The sequence below is a fragment of the Pinus tabuliformis genome, chromosome Q (assembly GCF_031772625.1).
Source record: "Pinus tabuliformis cultivar Carrire ecotype Pingquan chromosome Q, CPIR1, whole genome shotgun sequence".
Lineage (NCBI taxonomy): Eukaryota > Viridiplantae > Streptophyta > Pinopsida > Pinales > Pinaceae > Pinus > Pinus tabuliformis.
The window spans coordinates 1,376,112,148-1,376,139,964 of NC_142296.1; the positions used below are offsets into that span (position 1 = coordinate 1,376,112,148).

A 27,817-nucleotide genomic window follows, 5' to 3' on the forward strand; every position below is an offset into this window, starting at 1 on the left:
TGCTATTTTCGGAATGTCTTCAGTCTTCATTTTGATTTGATGATATCTTGAACGAAGATCCAACTTGGTGAAGTAAATTGATCCATGCAATTCATCTAATAATTCATCAATGATAGGAATGGGAAATTTATCTTTAATAGTGAGCTTGTTGAGCTCCCTATAATCCGGACACATCCGCCATGATCCATCTTTCTTGTGCACCAATACTATTGGAGCAGAGAAAGAACATTGACTAGGTTGAATTATACTAGCCTCTAGCGTTTCTGCAACCATACGTTTAATTTCACTCTTTTGGGAATAGGGATATCTATAAGGCCTGATGTTTGGAGGAACACTTCCTGGAATCAAATGAATAGCATGATCATGATTACGAATAGGTGGGAGGCCTTTGGGAGTCTCAAATACCTTGGAATGATTGTCCAAGATTGTTTGGAGATTTGGAGAAATAGATGATCTCTTGCAAACATAATTGTGCAATTACTCCTCGTTGTTTTTTCTTTAGAAGCTTTGTCATGTCGTTAGAACTGATTATCTTTCCTGGTTTCCCCTGTGATACCCCTTAATTCAACTTCCTTCCAAAAAAAATTTCAAGAAAAGTTCTTGAAAATTAAAAGTTATCGTACCCAAAGATTGTAGCCATTAGACTCCCAGTACAACATCAACACCACCCATTGGAATGGAAAACATTGGGCTATTCAATACATATTTTCCCATGGATAGCTTGATATTATGGCACTTTCCAAAGCAATTTATGGTTCCTCCATTTGCAACCAATACTTGACACTCTGGTGCTGGATATAGGAAGCAACTCAATTCCTTGGCTATCTTACAATGAATAAAATTATGGGTACTGCCCGAATCAATCAACACTATTACCTTTTTGTTCTTGATATGTCCTATCTTGAGAGTTTGAGGAGTGGTAATTCCGGCCAATGCATTACAAGATATGGTCGAATTCATTTATTCTTTCTGTAGGGTCTGTTCTTGGTGTATATCCTATTCTTTTGACGTTTCTTGTTCCTTTTCTTCCTCCTTTAGTGTATTTTATATCACAATTGTAACAAATCCCTTTTACTCTTTTTTCTTCCAATTGTTGTGGTGTCAACCTTGTAGGTTGTGGAAGGCTAGGAGCAACAACACTTCCATCTTTATAGTTGTGAGTGGTAGGCTTCTTTGTTGCCATAATTTTGCTTTCAATTTTTCTTGCCAACCTCAATGCCTTCTCCAATGATTCAGGTTCCCAAAGGCGAACTTCATGTTGGATGTTATCCTTTAAGGGAATGTCTTTTACCCGTATATTCAATTTTTGGAAGTCCTCAATGTGCTCCATCATTGAACCCTTTTATTTGAGATTTATCAATTGGCTAAAAAGGTATTGCTTTTTGTATCTTCATAATGTGCTATCATTTCTTCCGTAAAAATTGCCCAATTGACAATTTGTTTACGAGAGCAAAGCCATCGATACCATACAAACTGATTTGGTTCCAAATATAAAGTTGCAATGCGTACTTGTTAATTTGTGGTATGTTCTATGCTTAAGAGCAATTTAATTCAAATTTTCATATTAGCTCAATAGCAATTTCTAGAATAGCAATCACATCAGCATGATAGTAAAATGCAGATAGAACATAAATATAACAGTAGAAGACAAGCCAAGACAAGAGACACAAGATGTGGCACCAGCCAGGGACAAACCCCAATGCGGGGAAACCCAAATCAGTCAGAAAATGGTGGTCATACTGCAGTCAATAAAAGTGCAAGTCTGCGGTCAACCCTTGACAATCAACGCTGGTCAATGGGTGGTCAAACAGAGGTCAACATTTGCTGTCCAGAACTGTGGCTTGCTTAGAAGAGGCTCCCCACACTAATCCGCAGTCAAAGATACCCTCACGTTGGTCAACGCTGTTGAAACAGTCCTCCCGCACCTCGATCAACCCAAGTCAACGTTGCCAAAATAGAACCACGTCCTCCTTCTTCCCACGTGTGAGAGCCCTGCTCCTATTACACATACCCAATCAGACTAGGGGAGAGAAGAATGAGATGATGAGATGAGTGGAATAATGCCACAAGGTCTCCTCCTTTTATATGCCACGTTGAGGATAATTTGGGGGTGTAAAACACTGTTTTGCTTGCTGGCCGACCTTGACAAATTGTGAAGAATACAAATAAATTCATATCTCCATGAATACATGTTGGAATCGGATGATCGTTAGATCAATCTTACACCTCTCGATGAGAGGAATCTAAGAAAAATATCAGCTGCCATAAATAAGGTGACCCACATGGAGTTTGGCCCTAGTTGCCAATTTTAACAATACTATTGTCACTCAGAATGTCTAGGCACTGGGACAACAGCTCAGATCGGGGGCTGTCAACCTGATCCCTAATCTCTCCGTTTACGCTGTCTCCCTACTGCAGGCTAAGGCGGGTAGACCCTATGGAAAAGTGGAATGAAGAAGAACTAGTTGGGAACCAACCAGTTCGGGATACACAGTGAAGCAATCAAGTACTTGATTAAGATTTAGCAAGACTTATAGGATTGGATTAGATTTTAAACGATTGGTACCAGTGCCTTATGTAGTCAACGATCTTGCTAGGGAAATTAAGACCAAGTAATCGATTAGCAACTGCTGTTTAGATGAATGACTATTTTATATGAAATGCAAATCCTAAAACTAATGTGAGATGTAAGAATCTTGGTTAATTTTAGTTAAATGCATATTTAAATGTGAACTCTTCAATCATTTCTGTGTTGAACCTGATTTTGTAGTAATTGGCAGAGAGAAGATCAGAAGAAGCACACTAAGGTGTGATTAACGATACCTCCCCTGAAATTCTAACATACCCGGTGCCTCCGGCACTGCAGAGAACTGTGGCTCTGACCACTGCAAGGTCACCATTTTAAGTACTATTAAAACAGGCTTCTCAAGAAAAGATGGATGGAGATCTATTTGTCTATCGACCAAGCTTATGCTTGGAAGTAAATTTTATCTGTGCAAAGTTAACTTATATGCAAATGCACCGGAAGATGAGATGAAGTTAGACTCGAGAATGAGAAAACACTTATGCCACAAAAACCCTCAATTACCCAAATGAAATGCTCGCCTTTTTTTAGATGAAGACTTAGAAAATAAACTCTTGAAGATACTATAGTTAAAACACCAACTTATTTCAAATCTTCTTGATACAACAATTTAGCTCAGAGAGAACAAAAACAACTTTGCAATTCGATATCAATGTCAACAAATGCGAAAAAAATACTTAGTTTATGAAACAAAGGATATGCATTTTATCACAATTCCATGACCGAGTACTTAGTTTTCAGAAATTAATTTTTAGGACAGCAGTAAGAATTTTTTTATGACAACAGCAATATGACAATGAAAACAGTAAGCTATCAATGATATCTTTATGCCAAAAATTTACCGAAATTTTTCCAAACTTGCCCACATGAATTATAAAAAAATTTCAGCCTGTTGTGATGTGATTTCCGGAAGTATATCAGATCTGATATACTTATTACAGCTAGCAATTAAAACATGAAATAAGCCTAATGATGAATGTCTAACTCAAGAAATAAATTCCTTAATGTATTAGACAACTTAGGAACTGATTTTAGGCTAACCCACATGAAATTTTGCCACTGTTATATTTCAGACTTCAGAAACAGAATTATTCAGAGATAACAGTGACCCAAAATGTAGATCTAGGCCAACTTCTTGATACACATCAAACATAAATGACTTATTGATGTATTTAGCAATTTTTAGTTAATTTCAAACTATTTAGATGTGTTTTTCACCACTATTAGAAAGGTATATGATTTCTGTAGCAAACAGTGAGAAAAAATATGGTTTAGAGATCAAACCCTTAAGCCCTAGGCCTTGAAGATCACTTGCTCAAGTTGCCAAAAAAATTTCAATATCTAAAACACAAATTTTTACCAAATTTTCTGCAAAACCCACTAATGATTAGATTCAGAAAATCAAATATTCAAATCAGAAATCGAGCAAGGGAATCTAGGGCCAATGAGAGCTAGCACTAGGGCCAATAGAACTAGCGTTGGGCTAGGAGAAGGCAAATCTAGGTTAAGAGCCCCAAAACTTGAAACCCTTGTTCTAGAAAAAATTATTTTGTTTCAGATCTTCAGATTTATTGCAAAATCTTTAATGGCTGGCCTTGTAAAAAGATTTGGGATAAGATATTGCCCTCCAGGGCCTAAATCTGTCTAAAAACCCCCAGATTTGCTTAAAATCTTAGATCTGAAGATTTTCTTGGTTGATTTATCAAATCTATTCATGCAAACAATCTTTGAGCCAAGATCTTGCCCTCTAGGGTCTAGATCTAGCTCAGATCTGAAGATTTGATTGGCTGATTTCTCAGATCTATTTTTGCACAAGTGAAAAGAGAAAAATCCAATACCCAATATGTATAAAAATAGAAAAAAACCCAAAAACCCAAGTGTTAAAATTCAAAATTATGTTACAAAATTTCATATCTACACAAGTAAATAACAGATCTATGCAAATAATTTTTAGATTTATACAAATAATTTACAGATTTGTCAAATCTGAGGAGTCTGAGTCCAACTCCGCTCCCAGATCTGATAATCTAAGGCTCTTGATAGCGAGATCTATCAAAATTTCCACCAAATATGTAAAAGATTTTGAAATTTTAGAGAGGTACTAGACCAAAAACACCCTGCAGGAAAAAAATTATCATTAGATAAATCCTGAGGCTTATATGAAGTAGGTTCTTCAGAAAATATGTGTTGAGAGTTGGCTGGTCCAATCGAGGACTATCCCCAAACGCTCAGTGAGAACCTGAGAGATCTTCTGCAAACACTAGATCAACCATCAAATCAAGTAGAGAAATAGAACAACAATAAAATTCTGAAGAAATAAAGATACTTGCTACTTCAATCAAACTTAAAAATGTTACCCTAGATCCAACAAACTGAATAAGATACTTGTATTCAGACTATTATAAGAGAGCTATTGATTGATAGTTTTCACATAATATTAAGCAGAAATTAAAACAATGTTACCATAAATTCATGAAGAGGAACACTACAACACGTTGAAACCCTAAAGACTTTTGCATTGATTCCAAAAAAGTATACAAGAGAGCTTGAGAGCTTAGTACACCATCCGGAGATCGGATGGATCAACTGACAAATGACCTCCTATTTAAAGATAAATCCTGCAATGGCTAGTTCGAGTGATCCTTGTCAAAGCAATCTCGACCGTTGATGAGGATTAAAATTTCTTTTAATCTCATCTGTCGAAATTTTAAATTCTTGAGGAAATTCGAATTTTTCAATTAAATGTACTTTAATTAACTCAAAAATAAAATTTTTGAGTTAATTTCCTCAAAAGTTTGACTTTGACTTAACCCAGGGACCAAAGGCTTAAAATTTAGCAAAATAATTAATTTACCTTAGTCCCCGGACCTTTTAAAATTTGAATTTTAAAGGACCCACGAATTTTTCCTTTCGAAAATTTAAATTTACCTAGGACCTATAATTAATTAAATTTATGGCTTAGGATTTTAATTAAATTTTTGGCCAGAAAATTTAATTAATTAACCTATGAGGGGATAAATTATTTTTCTAACCGTCAAGACACTTTACATCATGATTTCACATTTTTTACATCTCAAGGGGGAAAACCCATTTGCAAAAGACCTTCACAGACTACCCATTTCTGCGACACAAATATAATCCAGCAGACCAAGCAATTTTTTATAAAATAACCTAACCAAATAGTTAAGATTATGCCCGAATCACTTTTACATAGACTCGATCTAGAACACTAGGACTCCCCTAAGATCCTAGTGACAAAATCCACTCTGGCTTTGGGGTAACGTCGAAGGAAAACTCTGCTGACCATCCGAGAATTGATTGGTGAGACAAAAAACCTCCTGGAATGTAGATCGTCACTAGAAAAATAGGTTTACCTAACAAATTACATACACGACACCGATCTGCTGAGATTATTTACAATTTACACATGCAAAAAGGGTTTACAATATAACATAATGATCAAGCTGATGATGATAGTTGAACGGCACGAACAAGTCGATCAGGCGGTATCCCTTTTGCGAAAAAATGGGGTGTACTGCTATGGGTCGTTGACACGTAGTGGTCAACAAGTACCTTTTGTGTGTTTTGCACATTATGGAGATTGATATATTGCTCCATCTGTAGTATTCATGTTACGGGATCTTTGCCATCAAACTTTTTCATATCGATCTTTGGAACATGGTGGGTCTTTAATCCAACGTTAGAGTATATGAAATCATGATTAACATTTCTTTTGTTCTCATCACGAGTTTCCTTTACTACCCTTTCGCCATTAGCAAGCATTTCTTGTAGCAACTTTGTCAAATTTATCTTCAGATCTTCCATGTTGCCTTTAAGATTTGCTTCCATACCATCCATATTAGTTTCCATGCCATCCATCTTAGCTTCCACGCCATTCATCTTAGCTTCTATTCCATTCATCTTAGCTTCCATGCCATTCATCTTACCTTCCATGCCTTTCTTTAATCCATCCATCTTAGCTTCTGTTACTTTTTGTGAGAGTGAAAATTGTTGCACTTGGTCTCGTAATTTTGATACATCATGTTGCATTTCTTCCTCTTCTTCACAAGTCATGGTAGAGCTTTCAGGTTGCTTACTAAGTGTTTCCATTTTTTTTCTTCGGGGCATCAATTAATGATAATTATGCCTCACTATGCCCTTTAAATCACTTCAAACTAATTTTTCAAACCAAACTTACACAAATGAAAAAAAAAACTACACCTTTTTTTTCTTTGTAAGAGATCGATATTGAAGCTGTTGTATCTTTGAAATTTCGGATCTCCAATGTCTGAAATTGCGACCTGTGGTAGCCCTCTGCGTCCTCTTTCCAACGCCACCAGTTTGATCGAAATTGGATTCTCCAAGGAGTTATGGCCAATCTCCCAAGATGACCTGATTATATACTTTTTTAATATAGCAAACTTGTACGAATTGCCACGTCACTGTTTTGACCTTCGGACCCGAAAACGATACACAGAAAACTACAGTCCGACCTCTTTCTGTAACTTCTTACGAAATTTCAATCTGATGCTCAGAGAGAAAGTTATGATGATTTTCTCAAGGTCACCTGTTTGGGATGTAATTCGGGAGCTTTCAAAAACCCTAACTTCCTTGGATAATATCTCTGAAAATATCGCGAGAAAAGCTTTGAAATTTGGACCCGAGGTTCATCAAGTTTTCGGCTCAAATGGGTTTTAATTTCAGCTTCTGAAATGTCGTAGAAAAATATTATAGCGAAAATGCCACGATGACCTGTTTGGAGTAGCGAAACCCTAGAATCCAAAGCTTTGATACCAAATGTTATGCAACTAGCTCATAAAAGAGAAGAAAAGATAGATCATCGACTTCAAAATCAACCTCTTTGAGGGGGAAACCTCCTTTACTTTACAGAAATGAACAATTCTTGGATGATACAAATGACAAAACCTTTTTTTTATATATAGGAGTCTAAGGGGTCACAATATAATCAATGCCGACATAGCAATAATAATATAAGGGCACAACAATAACAATAGTGGGCTTCTATGGGGCACATTAATAACAATATGGGGACAATAGGGGCACAACAATAATAATAAGGGCTACATTGACAATAGTAATGGGGGAATTACTAATATTATAGGGACCTAACAGATGATAACTATAAGGCTTTGGATGCTTCAACCATCATTGGAGCTCCTCATGATATACAAGATAGATCCATAGATAAACTTCTTAGGTTGCAAGGAAACTAAGAAACCAGATTCATCTTGCCCCCTATGTGTCCCAAATCTCGTGTGTCAGACATGATTCTCAAGGGACGTGTCTGATTCGTGGGTCGAGCATGTCCAAACATGAGGGATTCGTGGTCCTAGCGAATCCAATTCTCCTGAGCAACATGTCATGATTTTGGGACACATGTTCCTCTTGTAAAGCGTGTCACGACTCTTAAAATTTCTGATTTGGGTCGCTTTTTCTTCATTTTAGTGTGTCTCTCTTGTTGCAGGTGTGAGAGCAAGTAGAAAAGGGGTTAAGAGCATGTTTCCTTATGATATGGGTTTGGATAGCAGTGTTGGGTTGGCATTGGCCAACTTGGATATTAATGATCCAGTACTAGAGTGTGTCACTTTGGATGATGGTGATACTCTTGAGGGGTCATCCTCCACACCAACAGATGCAAAGATTACATTGGATACAAAGGAGGATGTAGAGGAGAGTAGTGGTTAATGTGACAGTGATGCTGACTTTGATGATGATGGTTGATGAGCTACCTACAACCTTGTAGTTGTTTTGTATTTGCTTTTTTATTTGCCATTGACATTCCTAGTCAAGAGTCCTTAAGACTGTAGTACCTATGTAACACATTTTGATTTTGATGACTTAATGAAAAAATTGCAGTTTATTGTTAATTGCTTATCTTTCTCGTACTGGATCATTGATGGATTGTATTTGTATGCTCAATGTTACAAATTTACAATGTAGAATCTAGATGTATGTTTGAATTTGTATCATCATGTGAATTTGTGTTTATATATATAATGTGTCCCTATGTGTCCTGTTCTGGGGGGTCTACGTGCCCTCTGTTAGACACTCGAATTTGCATGTCTTGCGTGTCTCGTGTCCCTGTGCCAATCTCAACACAAGACCACCTAAATGCATTAAAAATTGTGATCCAACAATCAAATATAAAGCTTCTAGATGTTTCTGGAAACTATTTTTCTTGTGTCTAGAGGACGATGTTATTGACTGGTTTACAAGCCTAGTGGATACAAGATTAACATGTTAGAATAATGCAAAAGGGTTTAACTTGAGCATGGGAAGAAAGGAAAGATAGATTTCTATTTGTTGCTTTGAATGGTCAAAGAGAAATGAAAATGAAACTATCAAAGAGTTCAATAGGAGATTTGATCACATGGTTTATAAGCTACGTAATGATCTTAAATCTCTGGTTGCAACTGTCCTTATTTATTACATAAATTAATTTGATAGACAATTTTCCTTTTGGCTAAGGGAGAAAACTCTGAAGAATTTCAGGGAGGCTCAAGAAATGACAATATCATTAGAACATAATCCGACAACCTTAGGAAAGGTTGAATGGCTTGATTCATTAAGAGTATCAAGTTCTAGAGCTAAAGATGACCCTAGATGTAATAACCAAATTGATAGAAGCTATGGAGAAAATCGAAATGTCCATGTTAGGGAAAAAGTTGCCAGAAGCGTCCTCCTTGCCCACTTTGTCCCTGGAACCATGCTTTAAGAGAGTGCGGTTAGGGAATGCTCATGGGAGCATGCTTCTAAATTTTAGGAGCAGGGTTTAGACCTTTTGGGTGTGCTTCTTGCAAATTTGGGATTGTGGCACTTCCAAAGTGGTCTTAAAGCTTGGAACCATGCTTCCTCCACCCTGCATGGATGCTTTGGTTGCAGTCCTTGTTAAAATTTTACCTACAATCTATTCTATCTTGTAGGACTTTCATCAAACACTTAGCCATTACTCTGATTTTTGTCTCCAATAAAAAACTTCACAAATAATGCATTTTAAACTAAACAAATTCAATTTGATTTTTATGTGCAGAAATCACATGAATAAATCATACTTTAACAACTGAAAAATGAATAGTAACCACCACACATTTGACACTTAGGATTTTGGGCAAAGTCCTTGGAAAAAACCACCCAAGGGAAAACCAGTAGAGAAGAGAAATTTTATTAAAGAGCTCATAGAAAATTTTTGAGTTTACAACAAATACAATTTCTAGCAATTAATGTTTACTAATCTCTAAAATCGAGCCACTTTCACCCTCATTTTTCTTGTTACGACTACCCTTCTCTTAGCTATATAGCCCTTGAAAATTTCGTTGTACGGTGCAGTGATAGCTTGCTGGCTAGACCCTCAGAGATCGTGCCAAATAGATCAACAATAAATGCATTGTATATCCTTCGATTTTTATGCCAAAGGCTTGTTGAACAACCCTAAAAAATCTTGCCAATTGCTGTTGTATGACCCAATTGCACAACCCTATAAATAATGGCTGAAAATTGCCTTGAAGTGCATGCCCAATTTGGCTGCTAAACGCCTTGGGATTTGTGCCCTCTGGTTGCTCTTTTTCTTTTCTTCAGCTCCTCTCTTCTCTCAGCTATATAGTCCTTGAAAATTTCATTGTACAGTGCAGTGATAGCTTGTTGGCTAGACCGTCACAGATCGTGCCAAATAGATCAGCAATAAATGCATTGTATATTCTTTGATTTTTATGCTGAAGGCTTGTTGAACAACCCTAAAAAATCTTGCCAATTGTTGTTGTACGACCCAATTGCACAACCTTATAAATAATGGCTGAAAATTGCCTTGAAGTGCATGCCTAATTTGGCTGCTAAATGCCTTGGGATATGTGCCCTCTTTGGTTTCTCTTCTGCATTTTTTCAGCTCCTCTCTTCTTCCTTTCTTCTCAAGAATCTATCTCTTCCTCTGCCTTTTCTCTTTTTATTTCCCATTAATGACTAAAATACCTAACCTTAGATCTCCATGGGTGCGATTGTAATGACCAGAAGTCGTATATGCAGCGAAAATATTTAAAATACTTCAAAGACGTGAATGTCCATTGTAAGACATGCAACTGTATATTGAATTAATGTAAGATATGAGATGATTACGAATGAGAATGAGGGCCTGCTTATATACCTTAGGTAGGTGCCCTTTCATGAATGGTCGTGTCTCTAAGACATGCTTTTTCATCACTAACTAACTAACCATTAGTTAATTAATTATTAATTATTATTATTATATTTATATTTATATATATATATTTTTGTATGAATTAAGTTCATAACATTGTCTCTTCGTTCAAGAAGCTTTTTTTTTTTGCTTAAGCGAGAGTGGTTCCTTCTATTCAATTAATAAAAACGTTACATATTTGTACATAAAGAACAAATGCGTTGTGGCCCACCAATATGACAAGCCAACCCAACCTTTGTTATCGAGCCAAAATTACATACCCTGGGCTGAGGGCCCACAAAACAATACGAAATCTTCTTCGAAGACTGAGCGATCTTCCTTCACAGATCAAACGGTTGTGAGGCATTCGGGTGGCAAACATGCACACCCTTTAACCAATAACTCGGACCCGATAAGACCATTGAACCACCTTTAAAAGTCATTTTGGGTCCGCCTAGGGAGTTAACCCCCGAGCACATTCTTTGCCCAAAATCTACCATAAGCGCGCGATTCCAGGATGACAATGCAACAAGCACAAAACTTAACCTTCCTATCGGACCTGAAGCTTGATAAAAATCTGGCCTAAGTAATTTCGGGTCCGATTTAATTGTTAAAGTTCTTGCTGTTGTCCTTGCAAAATCCATGGGATTGCTGCGATTGCGCCGACTTGCCACCATTTTAAATGAGTCCACGACCCAAAAAATTAAAAGGCCCTTCTTAATGTTATTAGGGTCCATGTGAAGACTAGGCCTGTTTATAGTTTCCCGCCCGAGAACCATGAGTGTGTATAGTTCCAGGAGCATTTTCCTGCCCGAAAACCAAATGCAGACCTTAGAGGGGTATTCGACCTCCTGCTCGCACTTTGCCTATACTGTTTCTCCCTGTGGATCAAAAATCCTCTGTCTCCATTAGTCTTCATCCTGCCTATTTTCCTTGCTTTGATAGAACTCTCTGTCTAAGGCCACCTATTTGGATCATTCTTCCCGTAGACATCCATGTGGAGTCCTTATCCAGTCATATCATATATTGCTTTTGGAACTGAGTACACCTTCGTTTGCCAAAATATCTGCTAATCTGTTGGCTGTTTTGTGCACATGGATAAAACTAAGGGTTCTCATGGTCTGCAAGTGGGATTGAATACGTTGATAAACTTGCAGTAACCTCCAGTGTCTCGACACTTTCTCTGGTACTGAGCCATTGCCAATTCTCTTGACCGAATTAATTATCAATTCGGAATCAGCTTCAATTATGGTGTTGTGTAAATTTGAGTCCCTCAAGATTTCTAGGCAATGCTCCATGGCCATGAGCTCTGCCATATTATTGGTGGCCCTCCCCAAGTGACTGTGAAAGATGGTTTTTATGAAACCCTTTTCATCTCTTATGACTCCTCCATAACCAGCCATTCCAGGGTTTCCTTTTGAGGCTCCATCTATATTACATTTCATAAAACCCTGAGGTGGAGGTTGCCAGAATTCCTTATCAGCTATGATATGACTAACAGTCTTGTTTGTGCCCTGGGGGAAAAGCCCTTGCAGTCCCAAATTAAGAAGAATCTGCTCATCCTGAACTTGAGGTTGGTTTTCAGGGGGGGTTTTAAGAGGGCTCCTATAGTCTCTTTGAGTTGACTTATAATCTGAGCCATGATGCTCTGGGGTGATCCAAACTTGTTCTTGAAGATTCTATTGTTGCATTCTTTCCAGACATCCCAGATTATAAAGCCTGGAACCAAAGCCCACGCTTTGTTGATTATTTCATTTGCAGAGAAATTTTTCCTCCAATTCTTCAAAGTACTGGTGATGCTGCCAATGTCCTTGTCTATTTGTCTAAAGATTGATGCCATCCAATTCCACAAGGTGGAGGTGAATGGGCAGAGGTTGAGAAGGTGTTCCATAGTTTCTTCTTGTAATTCACATAGCTGGCATCTAGATGGACCGACTACCCCTCTTTTCCTAAGGTTTTCCCAAGTCAGAATCTTTTTATGCTGCACTAACCACATAAACAATTTAATTTTCATCTAGTTTTGGTTTTGCCATAGGTCCTTCCATACCTTATCTGGGTTTGGGAAGTCGAGCCCCAGTGCTATTCGTTTGGCCTCTTTGAGGTTAAAGTTGCCTTCATTATTTTTACCCCATCTTAGTTGGTCTGAAGATGTTGATTTCAGAATCTTTCTCTGTTCCAAGATGACTGTAAGAGCTTCTGCCTGGGCTTTCAATGGGGAATCATCACTGTATACAAGGTTCTTCCATATTCTCCATTTTCCATCACTTCTATCCTGATCCAAAAAGTCCTTTAGTTTGGGTAACCCTTTGTCATCAGTATCATACTTGAGATTGGCGAATTCTTCTTTTAACAGTTTAGGTTCCTGTTGGCAATTATTCTCCTAGAACCAAGCAAGGTCTCCATCTCTGATCTCTCAGAAACTGTGTTCTTGAACTAATGCTCTATTCTCCCAAGCTTTGTTCCAAATGTGGGAGCCTTTGATGAGTCCAGACATTTCTGATGTAATCCCTTTCTTGCCAATTGTTTGCATATTTCTATTTCCATACTTTGGCCCAAGGGGAAAAAGATTCTTTTAGCCATCTCCACCATAGTTTTGCCCCCAAGACTTTGTTTAGTGTTTCAAGGTCATCAAGTCCCAAACCTCAGTGTATCTTTGGTTTACATATCTTATCCTAGGCTACCAAAGCCCACTTCTTTTTCTCTTCCCCTTTGCCCCAAAGAAAATCCCTTTGGATATTTATGATGTTTTGCATTACTTCTTTAGGAGCTAGAAGGGTTGAAAGCATGAAGATGGGGATAGTTTGAAGGATAGCTTTTGTAAGCACTAGCCTTCCTGCTAAATTCAAAGACCTGCTTGTCCATTTCCGTATTTTGTCTTGAAGTTTATTAATAACCGGCTCCCAAACTACCTTGCTTAGAGGTTTGTCTGTCAGAGGTACTCTCAAATATTTGGAGGGTAGCATATCCCTTTGGAAGCCTAGGATTCTAGTGAGGTTTCTCTGAATAGCAATATCAGTATTAAAAAAGAAATTTTTTGATTTGCTTAGGCTTACCTCTGTCCTCGCAGCCAGAGCAAAGTCGTTCAGGATTTTTTTGAAGGCTTGAGCTTCCTTGACCATGGATGTACCTTGTAGCATGGTGTCGTCCACAAATTGTTGATGGGACAAGGCATCCCCATTTAAAGTGAGTTTGAGACCTTGGATTTTGCCTTCTCCTTTGGCATATTTAATCGCATTGCCTAGCCCTTCCATCACGAGAATAAAGAGGAAGGGTGAGAGTGGATCTCCTTGCTTGAGTCCTCTCAAGGGCTTAAAGGTCCTGGATGGAGAGCCATTTAGCAGGATTGAAAAACTTGGGGTGGTTACAAGGGCCATTACCCATCTAATCCAGTTATGGTCAAAGCCATATGCTATCAGTACTTCCTTGATGTAAGCCCAACTCAGCTTATCATAAGCCTTTTCTAGGTCAAGCTGAATGATCATACTTGCTTGCTTATTGCTCTTAAGTGAGTGAACCACCTCGTGAGCTTGAATGATGTTATTAAGAATTTGCCTGCCTTCCACATATCCAGTTTGCTCCTCAGACACGAGAGTTGGGAGCAGGGGCTTAAGTCTGTTCGCAATTACTTTTGAAATAATTTTATACACCACGTTGCATAATGCTATGGGTCTAAATCTGTCTGGTGTGATAGCATTCTCCTGCTTTGGAATCAGGGCTATGAAAGAGGTGTTGAGTGGCTTTAGAACAGTTTTGTTTTTCCTATCCTGTTTGACCATTTCCTAGCATGCTTTGAAGATGTCAACGTTGAAACCATCTAGACCTGGAGCTTTCCCATTTTGCATTTCTTTGATGACTTCGCTGATTTCCTCTTCATCCACTGGCCTGTTAAGATTATAATTGTCATCTCTTGTCACTAGCTTAGGAATGTGCTTTGTGAAGTCCTTGATGAATTGAGATCTGTCTATGAGGGGCTCCTCAGCTATGCCTTGGAAATGTTGAACCAGAACAATTTCTATTTCTTGATGTGTAGTGAACTGTTTACCTTGAGTATCTTTGATTTTTGAAATCCTGTTATGCGACCTATGATCCATGGTATATTTGTGAAAAAACCTTGTATTCCTTTCTCCTTCTTTTAACCATTGAACCCTCGATTTCTGTTTCCAAAAAATCTCCTCTTGCTTGCATAAGCCTTCCCATTCTTGTTGAACATAATCCGCTTGTTCCTTACTCTCCTCGGTGAAGCCCTCTAAAATGAGGGTTTGGTTAATTTCCTGTAGTTTCCGTTTTGCTGCTTTTTTGGCTTCGAATATATTGCCAAATTGATTCTTGTTCCAATCTTTAAGCCTTTGTTTGACGTATTTCAATCTCTGATGCAAAAGGAACATTTTAGTACCCTGAACTTGCGTATCTTCTGTCCACCAACTTTCAATGTTGCTGATGAAGTCAGGATGGTTAAGCCAAATGTTTTCAAACTTGAAAGGTCTATTTCTTGGAGTTCCTATAAAGGACACTTCAAGTTGAATAGGCCAGTGGTTCGAGCCTCCAAAAGGAAGTATCATTGCTACCAATTTATGGCCTGTGAGGAAGAGGTCCTCCGAGATAATGAATCCGTCAAGTTTAGAGGCCACTTGAGACTCTCCTCTCTTATTATTCCAGGTAAAGATGCCATTACTTGTCTCTGTATCTACAAGCTTCATGTTGTTTATGAAATTCTGAAATGCTATAGAATCTCTGCCTAGTGATCTAGTCCCCCTTTTTTTTCCGATAGAGACTTGATCATATTGAAGTCTCCTCCCAGAATCCATGGGATAACTGGATGTCTTCCTCTTAACTCCTCCAATGAGGTTAGAAGTCTGATTTTTTCTTCCAGCTTTTGTGGACCATAAACATTTGTGAGCAAATAAACTTCCTTGTTCCCCAAAGGTTGGATGACCACTGACAAATAGTTCCTTGATGCTTCAGCATCTAGGATACCAAGTTTCTGAGGGTTCCAGAGTGTGAGAATTCCTCCTGTTGCTTTGTCTGCTTTAACTTCTAGATATTCATATTTGATAAGCCATTTGCTATGTATCTCTCTTATTTTGTCTACTGAACATTTTGTTTCCTGGATGAAAATCATATCTGGTTTTTCTTCTTTCATTCTATTGCTAAGATTTCTTTGTTTCCTTTTACTTCCTAGACCCCTAATATTCCATGTTGTGAGCTTCATTAAGAAAGATTTGTAAATGAGTAACTACTTAGGTCTTTCATCTTACTTGAATTGATCATGAGTTTTCCACACTCTATCAGCAACTCATTCTATTTTTTCCTACCCATTTTCTTGCTTGGGTTCCTAGGAGCTAGTCCCGATGTTGCCTTCATTGTTTTAACCCCTTTGTTGTCCTGACTATCATGGTTTCTTTTGACCCCCGTACCTTTTGCCTGAGTTCTCCATAGGAATAGCTGTTGCACCCTATTAAACTCCTCTTGAGGTAGCGAATCCATTCCTTTGGTAGTTCCTTGCTCCAGGAACTTTTCCAGATCTAGATGCTCCCTATCCAGAATATCCTGCAGTTCATGATCCTCTGTTCCCACCTCACTCGGGGTCATTTCTTGGTCCCTGTCAAGTTCCATAGTATTCGGTAGATCCTCCATTTGTTGGTTGTTTTCAGGTAAATCCTCCATGCTATCTTCCTTTTCCTTCTCTGCAATGTTGTCTTCCAGTATCTGGTTCGCTTTATCGTGCTTCTCTTCTTCTAATATCTTGAACCTATTCTGACTAAATTGCTTTTCCTCACTGACTTTCTTCTGGTTCCTTCTCCCTCCTTTACCTCTGCTCCCCACTTTGTTAAAGCTTTCAGTTTCTTTCCCTGAGGTTGCTTTACTTTTGCTTTCCATTTTGTTTAAGGGGCAGTGTCTGAATAGATGCCTGTGTTCATGGCATTTGCAGCATCTGAAAGGAACATGCTCATAGTCCATCGCTTGCACCCATTTTTCATCAAAAACCTCTAGAATTATTTCATCCGGTTGAGCTCTAGAAAGGTCCATCTCTACGCATATACGGGCAAAAGAGGTGTACTTTCTTCGCATTGTGGCCTCTGATATTTTTAAAAAATGCCCTAATTTATTTCCTATGGATTTTAATGATTCTGGTTGCCAATAATCTAGAGGTAGGGAATAGAGCCTTACCTATACTGGGACCGAAGTGAATGTCTCACGCTCCGGTACAAAATTCATCACCCAAGGCTGCATATAGAGGCTTGCAGCAGCATAGAAGTAAGGCCCTCCTTCAAACACCCTCTCTTTATCCTCTATGTTTGTAAAAACTATAGTAAAGAAACTTTTTATCCAAGGTGTAGATCTATATCCCTCTTAGATTTCCAATGATTCTTTATCCATGCATTTAAGGCCTTCTCCGTTGGCCATAGTCCCATGAATTTACAAATAACTGCATAAGTCGCCATGTGTTCCCTATGCGCCTGTAGTGTTGGATCACTTAACACCACTCGGGGTGTGATGGTTGCCCTAGGCTTACATGGTCCAGTTCGATTTCTGTATCGGCATTTTGATTATCTCCTCCTATTCGCTTCTCTCATCTGACTTCTTCTTGCGTATCTTCCTGCCCCTACGAGCTTTTGTTTTCTTGTTTCCCTTTTCCTAAATCCCCGATTTCAGCCCCCAGCGGTTTCTTGAATCGATTAGAGACTGCCTGATTATAGGAGGGAGTGGAACTCCCCCCCCTCACCTCTCCATGGTACCCAACACTGATCTCCTGCTGCAAACCCTAGCTCTGCGTGTTTTCTACCAGCGCCCCTCCTCGCAAGGAATTTTTCCCTCCCTTCAAGAAGCTTTGTCCTCAAAGCTTACTGAGAATATCTTCTCGTCTTTGAACTTTCATCTTCGTTGATACAAGATGATATGATGCTCTAAGTGATAGACAAAATTGTCGTATTGAGAACGGATCAGACCATCCTAGATTAATATTCTGTGGAATCTTCTGATCTCTGAAAATTTGTGATGAATAGTTATTGTAGGACTGGATTCTGCAAACTTTAGTGTTCTTGGGAACATAAATTTTTCGTTTATGTTCTGAGTGATACTGGTACGTAGATTGATTGGAAAGTTTGCTCTTGTGATTCAGATGTCGATAAATAGTTCTTTTGGTTGGACTTTCTCTTATCATGTTAGTGGTTGTTCCCTGATTTCATTCAAGCGCTATTGTTGTTGTGTTGGCTATTGAATCAATGTTTGGAATGTCTATCGTTTGAACTGCAACTTCTGCATATGTTTTAACTTCTCTAGATTTTTCTTCTTCTTTACTTGTGATATCGACTGGATCAATATTTATTCCTTTATCTTCAACTTGGACTGAAACGATTGACGACTTAAATACTTCGTTTTGAAGTTGTTCTAACTTGTCATTTAGTGACTTCTTTTTATTTTTAAGCTTTTTTATTTGCATAAGTAAGGCTTGGTTATGATTCCTTAGACGTGAAAGTATGCCATTTTTTGAATCTTTGACTTTGTCCTTAGTATCTTTTTCTTTGTCTTTTAAATTTTTGGTTTGCTCTAATAATTTTTGATTAAGGGTTTTTAGGCACAAATTTTCTTTCTCTTTTTCTGATAGATTCTCCTTTAGTTCCTTATCAGAACTTTCTTTTTCTTGTTTTAGTCTTTGTTTCTTAACCTTGGACTTTTTTTATTAGTGACAATAATTTCTCAATGTGGTACCTTAGACACCAAATTTCTTTTTTTCTTTCTTTAGATTTTTCATGAAACCGATTTTTGAGATCTTTATATTTCTTCTCTGATGCTTCATTCTTTTGTTAAAGTTTTGCGATTTGTTCCTTTAATCGTTTTATTTGCATATGCTCATTGTCTTGATGTTCTTCTATACTAAATAATCTTCCACACATTCGACAACGTAAATTGCACTTTTTTTGAATATATGTATATGCAATTTCGTATAGACAACTTGGGCATTTAGTCCAAAATAGTGATTGTTGTGTGAGACTATCTTGACTGTTTCCTTCATTATTTTTGTAATTAGGCTCCATTTTTCTTGACTTGATAACCTTCCTCGGTAATTTAATTAATATATATATATATATATATATATATATATATATATATATATATATATATATATATATATTTTAATTCTCAACAATCGTTTTTTTCTTGAACCCTTTTTTTTATAATTTTTTTTTTCTTATCTTCTACTTTATTTTGTTTTGTTTTTTTTATAAACTTTTTTTTATATATATTTATATTTTTTTTCTTTTTTCGTTTTGAAAGTTACAACCCTAGTGAAACGTGCCAATCATCTCTTTGGGGTATAATATAAAATATATGTCCACTTATGTGTTTTTGACTCGGTTAATTTTTTCCAGGGAAAAGTAAAACTTACCATTCACATAAAGAGATTTTGTATTCCTTTTGTCCTTCTTTTACCTTGAAAATACCATGGGCAATTACCATGGGTTGCTAAAACCACAAGCTCGTAAACCACTTAATGAAAATCAAGTAATGTTATCTACTCTTCCTTCTCTAACATATATATAGTTTTAAAGATATTTGGAAAAATTCCCTTTTGACTTTATCATGCACTTTTTATCAATATTGTAGAACCTTTTTATATATATGAATATTTTCCTTCATAGACTATTTTTTTTACTAGAATCATTGAAATGTCAATGGTCAAAGGCCTTTTTTTTAATTAAATAGATATTTTTTTTAACTCTTTTCTTTTATAATTTTTTTTTTTAGATCTTAAGTGGCCATGGGCTTGACCAAAAATGGAGGAACTCCAACTCGTTTAGAGAGACACTTTATTTGCAACGACAAGTTGATGGCCAAAGGCCGAGATCTGCCAATGTGTCTCTAATACACAACAATACTATTGTTTGAAATACAGGTAATAAGAGAAAACTCTTTCTCAAATTTCAGTAAAGTCATTAATCTCATTTGATGCCGACGCTGCTTCTTGCTTCCCTTTCTTATTTTTTTATGGACACTGGCTTGCATGGTGACTAGCCTTGTGACATGCAAAACATTTCACTTTTCTCACGTCCTTCACAGGAGTAGATCCCCACCTCCCTTTAGCTCACCTTTTCCTTTCGTCACAAGAGCAACATTCTCTACTTCTTCCCCACCACACTGCCCACCACTGTTGGCATTTCGCCTTATCTCCTCTTGATGGAAATATGTCAAAGATAGTGGTAGCTTCGGAAGGTCTTCTACACAGGCACTGTATCTTATCATGTGGGATATGATTTATTGCCTCTTTAGGTGTTTGCTTGGTGGAGTAAGTGATTTATGCCTTCTTTCCTTAGTTTAACATAGGAAAGTCCAATAATTGAAGTCAATTAAGTATTGTGGAATATTAAGTCATTTTCTAAGGATAAATAATTTAATTATTTAAGTGACTCGGAAATAATCTCAACCATTGATCTCCAAGGTGTTCTAGAAGGGAGTTTCGGGTTAGGGTTTGGACTTAATGAAGATTATAAAGGAAGTCTAGTGAAGAGGTGAGGATACACAACACAAGAAATCAAGAGAGGGAGTCATCACAGAGAGAGCGATTCTTAATAGTGTGAGTGGTTTCGTGGATTGGACTACAAGGTCTCACGACACACAATGTACAAGAGGACTAACAAGGAGTTCATGGTGTCATTTCTTCATCATCATCATATCATCATATAGTTTTTGTCATCATCAAGAAGTTGATCTTGTCCATATAACCAAAGAGTCCACATAAGTAGTACATATTATTTATATTATCAGGGAGTCCATCCCATCATCAAGTAAAAAATCATTATCATCAATATCATCAACGAGTTCACATCATCATCAAGGAGTGTTAATTTAGATAACATTGGTATGTTCTATGCTTAGCACAATTACTTCAATGTTCCTTTAGCAACCCAATGACAATTTCAATATAGTTTTCCAATAACAATCACATTAACCATTAATCACATTGACGGTAAAAGTAGATAGAACATGAAATAAGATGCAGGAGACAAGCCAAGACAAGAGGAAACCAAATTTGGTGGATGCCATGGAAAAACCCTAATGTGGGGAAAACCCTTTGATCAAATCTTCTCATTATTATATCAAATGTTCTGCAGAGAGAGAGAGAGAGAGAGTACATAAAGTAAAAATTGACTTGCCAAATCACATTCAAAACAATCATGTTAAATCTACAGTCAAATTCAACCCTAACTAGAAAGTCAACGGTGGTCAAATTAGCAAAAAAATGTCTCCTTTGAAGCTTGGTCAAACTCAGCCTAAATAGAAGGTCAAAATCAACCCAAAATAGTCATAAAGTCAAGGGTTAAACTTGGTCTGCTCTTGAAATTTTCGACCCTGCAATTCAGTCTAGAAACTCGTCCTTCTTGCCACATGTGTGAGAGAGAGGAGCTGTCCAATAACTGTTTGAACCAATGAGAGGAGAGTGAAGAATGTGTGAGTGATGATGATGCCAAATGAGGTGACAAGTCACTTTTATTTATACAAGTCGTTGAGGGTGAAGAGTCATGTCCATTGGGCTTGATGAGCCTACATGATGATGTGATGGACCTAAACAATTTTCCCATGTGTGGGCATAAATTCAAAAACACACTTCTGCTTGTCCAAATTGGATGATCTTTATATCAATTTTGATCCTCTTGAAAAGAGGAATTTAATGAAATCATCATCTCCATCAAATGAGTTGTCCCAAGGTGGAATTTGGCCCTAATTGTCAATTTTAACACTCCCTCTCAACTAGGGAGAATTCCACCATCCAATCTATCCATCATTATCGATCATCATGCCATTCTATCGTCATGAACCATCTCTATTTCTCATCTCATCTCTGCTCTACTGAACACTGATAAGAATAATGAAGAAGAACCGATCGAGAGTGAGTCACAAGACCTTACCACTCTCCACTGACAAAAGTCAGTGTTGATCCCAAATCAGGTAGTTGTGGGATACCATGCATCATAGACATAGGTAGTACGACAACACATGATGTGTCCATCGATAGTGCTATGGTCCCTATCCACTTTTCCCAACTCATTGGGTAGATGAGAGGTACTTCCCATGAGACCCAAACTACATGTGTAGGATGTATGATGGGGCATCAGTAGGAGAAGGTGAACCACTCATCCTATGCATATGTCAATCGTAGGGGAAGGTGAACCACTCACCTTCTATGTGTGAGCATAGGGTGTCCTCTTGTCTTGGCTCGTCTTCCGCATTTATGTTTGATGTTCTTTCATCAGTCATTGTCATATGATAACAGTTAATGTGATTTCTAATGGATTAATGGATCAATGAAGTAATTGACCTAAGAAAAGAACATGTTAACTCAAAAATTAACAAGTAGTCCCGAGGAGGACCGATATTCTTTGACAATGGGGGAGATATCCAAGATAAGAATAGTCCTGTAAGGACATATCGGATGAACATCTAGATGGGGTATGTGCCTTGAGAGGTGGTGGTGGTGTCCAAATGTATGCTTCCCAACATTGTGCTCTAATCTAGTGGAGAGTTAGACCTTGTCAGTCAAGGCCTTTCTATTTTGTAATTGACAGTGTTGGTTATGATGATGATGCTTTATGATTCTTATTAATTTGAACTCTTCTTATGAGACTATTTCAATTTGAGAGTATCCTTGTATCTTGTTGTGTAATTATGAATACTAAATGGGCTCTAGAGTCCAAAGACCATGCTACAAACTATTGACCTACTACATGAGACATGGTACAAATCATTGATCAACATGATCAATCATCAAACTCATCACCACCGCTAAAAATGGGATCATCAATAAGAGATACAAAATCATCATTTGTCTCAGAGTCTTCAAACTCATCAAACTCTTCAGGAACATTTGAAATTGTAGTAGCAATAGTAGTCCAAGCATAAGCACTAGTTGGCCGAATTGTATGACCAATGCTTGCATGTGCCATGTTTGGTGCTTCACTTACTTTGGCTCCTCCCACTGGATATGAATGCAAATCAATCCCCTCCCCCAACTCCAAGTCATCAATATCAAAATCAGAAACAAACTTTATTGGGTGAGACTCCACTTCCAACATTGAGAACAAGCCAAAGAACTTATGGATGCAATGGATTTCAATGAAAAATAGGCCAAGTTAGGGTACTAGTCTTGTCCCTTTATTGTATCAATGGAACTCCAAATGGGGTACAAGAGTGAGACAAAACCAAACACCATCTCAAGCTGGAAGGGATAAGCTCCAAACTCTGCAAGGATGATGGGTTGGGGACTGACTGCTTGCACCTTATGATGTGGCGAAGGAGTGTGATTTGTACTCTCTTTGTTGAAGACCAATTTGACTCTAGTAGCCTATGACCCCAGGCCTTAGAACCATATAGGACATTGGGCCGAACTAGAGTATTCAGAAGTGACAACTTGGTTGATATGTCCTCAAAGTGGTTCTGGTAACATTCTCTCAAGAAGGGCAGAGGAACCATATCTTTTATTGACTTGAGACTGAAATGTATGGCATAGGATAAAACTACTACTTGTCAAGATTACCCCTAAGTAAGTATATGTACAGTTGATTGCAATTGCCTTTCCTTCAAAAAAAAAATGGTGATCAAAGAGTGTCTTCTTAGATCCATTGAAGATCATGACCTTGGATTTACCCAATTAAATTGCCAATTATCGAAAGTCACAAAAGAGGGGTAGTGCATCCAACTATCTCTGTAGCCCCTTGGGAAATGAGGCTAGAAGGATCACATTATTTGTGAAAAGAAGGATATATATCAAGACATGGTGGAGTATGCATCTATCTGCTGCCTAGATGTGTTCATGCAAAGAGGACTCTAGCTCATCAATGTCGATCAAACAATGTGGGGCACAAGGGACAACCTTGTTTGATCCCAATGGTACTCCTACAAAGTCTAATAATCGATGTTCGATCGAAGACGACCAAGAATTGACTTGTAAAGGCAAATCATATTTATCAACAAGGTATCAAATATGAAATATATACCAATATCTCTGAGTCTCTAAAACAAAGTTTCGTGGGGGGATGGAGTCAAAAACTTTTCAAAAGTCCACAAAGAAGCAATAGAATTTCAAAGATTGATGTCATGCCTCCTCCATAATGGCTTGAAGTGTAAGGATGTGGTCATTGGTTCAGTACTTAGGTTGGAATCCAACTTGTCTCTTGGCTCCGAGTTACCTCCTCTAAAGCTCCCCTAAAATCATTAGGTGGAGGGTCATAGCATGAAGTTTAGAGAATGTGTGGCTTACCATTATCGCTTTGTAGTTAATGGGATCTATACTCGAGCCTGATTTGTGAATTAGGTGGATAATGTGATGTGACCAAGACTGGAAAACCTGTGAAAACTGCATGGTTGAACAAGTCGGCTAGGTGGCTATCTATAGCATGAAGAAGGTGAGTGGGGAGGTAACTTGGATGGTGGGCTGTCGAAGAACATAACACAAGGAGGAAGTATGGGTAAACATCGATCAATAGTTAGGAGGGAGGGGGAGTGACAAGGGAAGAAGGTATGCTAGAAGTTTTTTGGGGGGAAAATATAATAAGTGGGCACAACTGACCCTCCTTTATCTCCAATACAAGAGTACCCCCTCAAAAATGGTTTGAGATACAAGTGACTCCAACAGATGTGGGTCTATGGCTGCTAGATCAAGTTTGCCCTCCAATATTTTCAAAGACCTTCAATATAGGTGAATACAAGGTCAACAATGGCCCGAAGCTAAAGTGCCTCTCCGACCAACTCCCAAGAGTGAGGAAGTGGTTAAAACAAGAAATAACCACCTCTAGAAGTGTGAGTTCCCTTTATTTCGTGCATAGCTTCGGAGACCAAGCTTGCTTTATACATTTCCAATTTCCCTTTAAGATTGTAGCAATTTCTTGCTCCTCAGGTTGGGACATTCAAGAGTTCCTTTATTTAAGATGAAGCAATGAATGCTTTGAGGAACTAGGTGATGGCTAATAAGGGCAGTAGAGTTCATGCTATGCTTTTTCCTATATGCTAAAAATTTCCCCAACCATCTTTTGCATTTTACATTTTCTTTCATTGTGGCTTTATATGCTTTTAACTTTCTTTCATCAACCTCTGGGGCCAAGTTTCTGGGCCTTGACTCAAGAATGTGGATATAGGGTGCCAATCCCAAAGACCAATGACTACCAACCCAAAGAATGGAGATGGATATCAGGGGAAGATGGAAAGTGGTAAGCATGGATTACCTTGGACATACTATATCAATCAATGCCTCCTCGGCAGTGCCCCTCCTAAACCCTAAGGCCTTAAAGGAGCTCCCAATAGACTAGAGTCAAAGATTAACCTCCCAAGTGAAGTGAGGGAACAAAGATATAATTGATATCGGTCAATCATCCAGTTTGCCTTGTGATCCATATCAATATGCCCATAACATTAAATGAAAGCACATGATTGAATAAATGGTTAGAGAACCTGTGAAGATGACCCACTTTCCTTCAAGAAGAAATGCCAGATGAGAGAGAGATCTGAGCAGAGCAATGAGTGGAGAACTCTAGTTGCTAGCATGGTGTTATGGGCTAACCATCACCAGGCTGTTGGTTGGCAGGCTGTCAAAGGAGGAGAAACGTTTCTCCTATGGATAACCCACTTTTGGTGGGTAACAAGTCCTTCAAGAACCCACAAGATCTACTGTTGGTTAATAGATCTATTGCTGTGATCAGCAGTACAAACTTGGAAAGCTGCTTCCTCTTTAGAGTGTAATTTGATACCATGTCAAAATTTTAATCCCAATGTCTAGATAAATTATTTCTTTGCTGAAAATTAAATTGCTTTCTAAGCTTACAAGGGCTCCCTTATAGGGCAAGTGACCCTCTCTTCAAACAATACAATCTATAACAAATTTCTGAAATTTATCTGAGCACCTGTACGGCCCTCCAGAAATTTCTGAATCACCCCTCAACCTTAGTTGGCTGTTGTGCAAACTGTATGGGTACCCTCGTCCTGCTGTTCTGTTGCTTTGTACGATCGTCCTTGACCTGCTATATGGCTTGCTGTAGATCAGATTTCTAACTGATCCCTTGTGCTGCTAAGCACTGCTTCTTGTCTTCTCTCTTCTCTGGACGTGAAAGTTGGATGAAGATCCTTTATTACCTTTGTTGTTCTTCTTGAGTCACTATCCTTTGTGTCTCAATCACTTCGTGTCTTTTTCTTTCATAATATAATATAAAGTTAAATCCCTAACCCTATTCTCCAAAGTGATTGATGGCTGAGATTAGATCTCATCTCACTTTGAGATCAATGGTTTGTTGATATTTGTAGCTCGAGTAGGTACTTCTACACAGGCCTAAGTGTTTGGGCGTGCGAGAAGTCACCTAATAGCCCTCTAACCTTAGCAAATTACTTTAGTGATCAAAGTAATTTCTTTTATAAGAAAAAGGTGAATTAATCTAATCTAATGCAAAGGTTATTTTCATTAGTGAATTAGATGAATCTCAACCATCGATCTGAAGTGAGGTGAGATCTAATTTCAATTGTCAATCCCTTTGGAGATTAGGGTTGTGGGTTTGGTCATAACTCAAACTTATAAAAGGACTAGGCCAAGGGAGAAGACACAATACAGAGGGCCACAAGGCATTGGGAGAGGCATCTTAGTGGTGCGTAGAGAAGGACTTCTACTCAAGTGTGCCATGTCTGAGGAAAATGCAAAGGGGCAGCAAGGAGATCCAGATCAGCCAAGTCTAGGGCTTGATCAGCTGGATCAGCTCTAGATTATTGTATGTATTTTCCTCAGTTTGGGCCATTTTCCCAGTAAGGGGAGCCCAAGTAGGTTCTGATTAATTAAATGAGAACTGTTGATTGGGCAGAAATTTGTGTGTCTGTGTGTGAGAATGGTTGATTTTTACTGCTTCCATTGAATATTTTGTTTCAGTTAAAACTCTAGCCATGTTTTTATTCGGTAGATCTAAATTTGTTAGGGACTAATTGCCAGAATTGCTAGGGTTTGAAATTTAACACAGTTGAGATTAAGTCTAAATCTCTAATGCAATTAACTTACACTTTATTAGATTTTCTTAACTCAATAATATTAAAGACTATTCAATTTAATAATTCCTTTAATTAAAGTGAATTTCCAAAGTTGAAGAAAATGTCCTTTTGGATGACTTCCATATCTTTCAACACTTGACCTGTGCAAAAGTACCTATGTGAGCTACAAATATCAACACAAAGTCCTCTTATCCTAGACTTTGCAGGTGACTACTTTTTATAATCAAAACTCTCTGATCCCTTTCTTAGTCTTATGCCTTTTGCAATAATGTTTCATGTTTCTTGTTCTTGTAACATAGATTGATGAAGTTGCAACAAGTTTCCTGTGAGTAAAGGATCATCATTATAATTTACTAAGCTAAAATTGGATGAGGGATCATTGGCAGAGATTTCAGTACCAGGCAGTGTCTTTACATAGATTAACGAATCTAGAGAGACTGGCACCAGCAAATCAAAGATCTGTGAATTTGATAGTTGATATGAAATTCTATTCAATATATGCATTTTTCAATTAGATATGGGCAATAATTAGTTAGAATATTTACCGAATCTGTTGCAATAGTATAAATAGTTATTCTCGTGAAATTCAAGATTAAGGCTGTGTTTGTTTATGTAAGCATTTGTTTTTGGTAAAAATCCATGTTTTGCAAATTAATCTTTTAGTGGTTATAACTTATTACTTAGATAAAGTTTAGTACATGAGAAGAAACAGAACCAGCGTGTTTTTGGAGGGATCGGTATTATTGTTTTCCAAAAGCTTGCATACGTTGTTGATTTTTCAATCACCATGAGCATTAATTGTCTCTCTTTTGTCCTATCGGCAGAACTTAATTTTTTCCTCTTAAATTGCTTCTCCTTATCTATTAATGATAATGCTCTATTGTTTGAAGAGCTTGAAGATTAAACAATGCACATGGATTTGTGACTCCTTGAAAACTTGGACCTGGATATCGGTAGGACTTAATTGTATCCTCTTAAATTGCTTCGCTTTATCTATTAATGATAATGTTCTATTGTCTGAGGAACTGGAA

General features: G+C 37.7%; 1 protein-coding gene across 3 annotated transcripts in view; it reads left to right on the forward strand.

Moving 5' to 3' along the window:
* LOC149225036 (E3 ubiquitin ligase BIG BROTHER-related-like) overlaps nucleotides 1-27,817 on the forward strand; it is a 52,998-nt gene that overhangs the window by 22,045 nt on the left and 3,136 nt on the right. Inside the window, exon 4 of one of the 3 annotated variants that reach the window (XM_089386434.1) lies at nucleotides 27,677-27,739. The exons of 1 other annotated variant lie outside the window; for it this stretch is intronic. In XM_089386434.1, coding sequence (XP_089242560.1) covers nucleotides 27,677-27,739 — 63 coding nt within the window. The remainder of the gene's footprint in view (nucleotides 1-27,676; nucleotides 27,740-27,817) is intronic. One more of the 3 variants, XM_089386435.1, reaches the window with a different exon arrangement.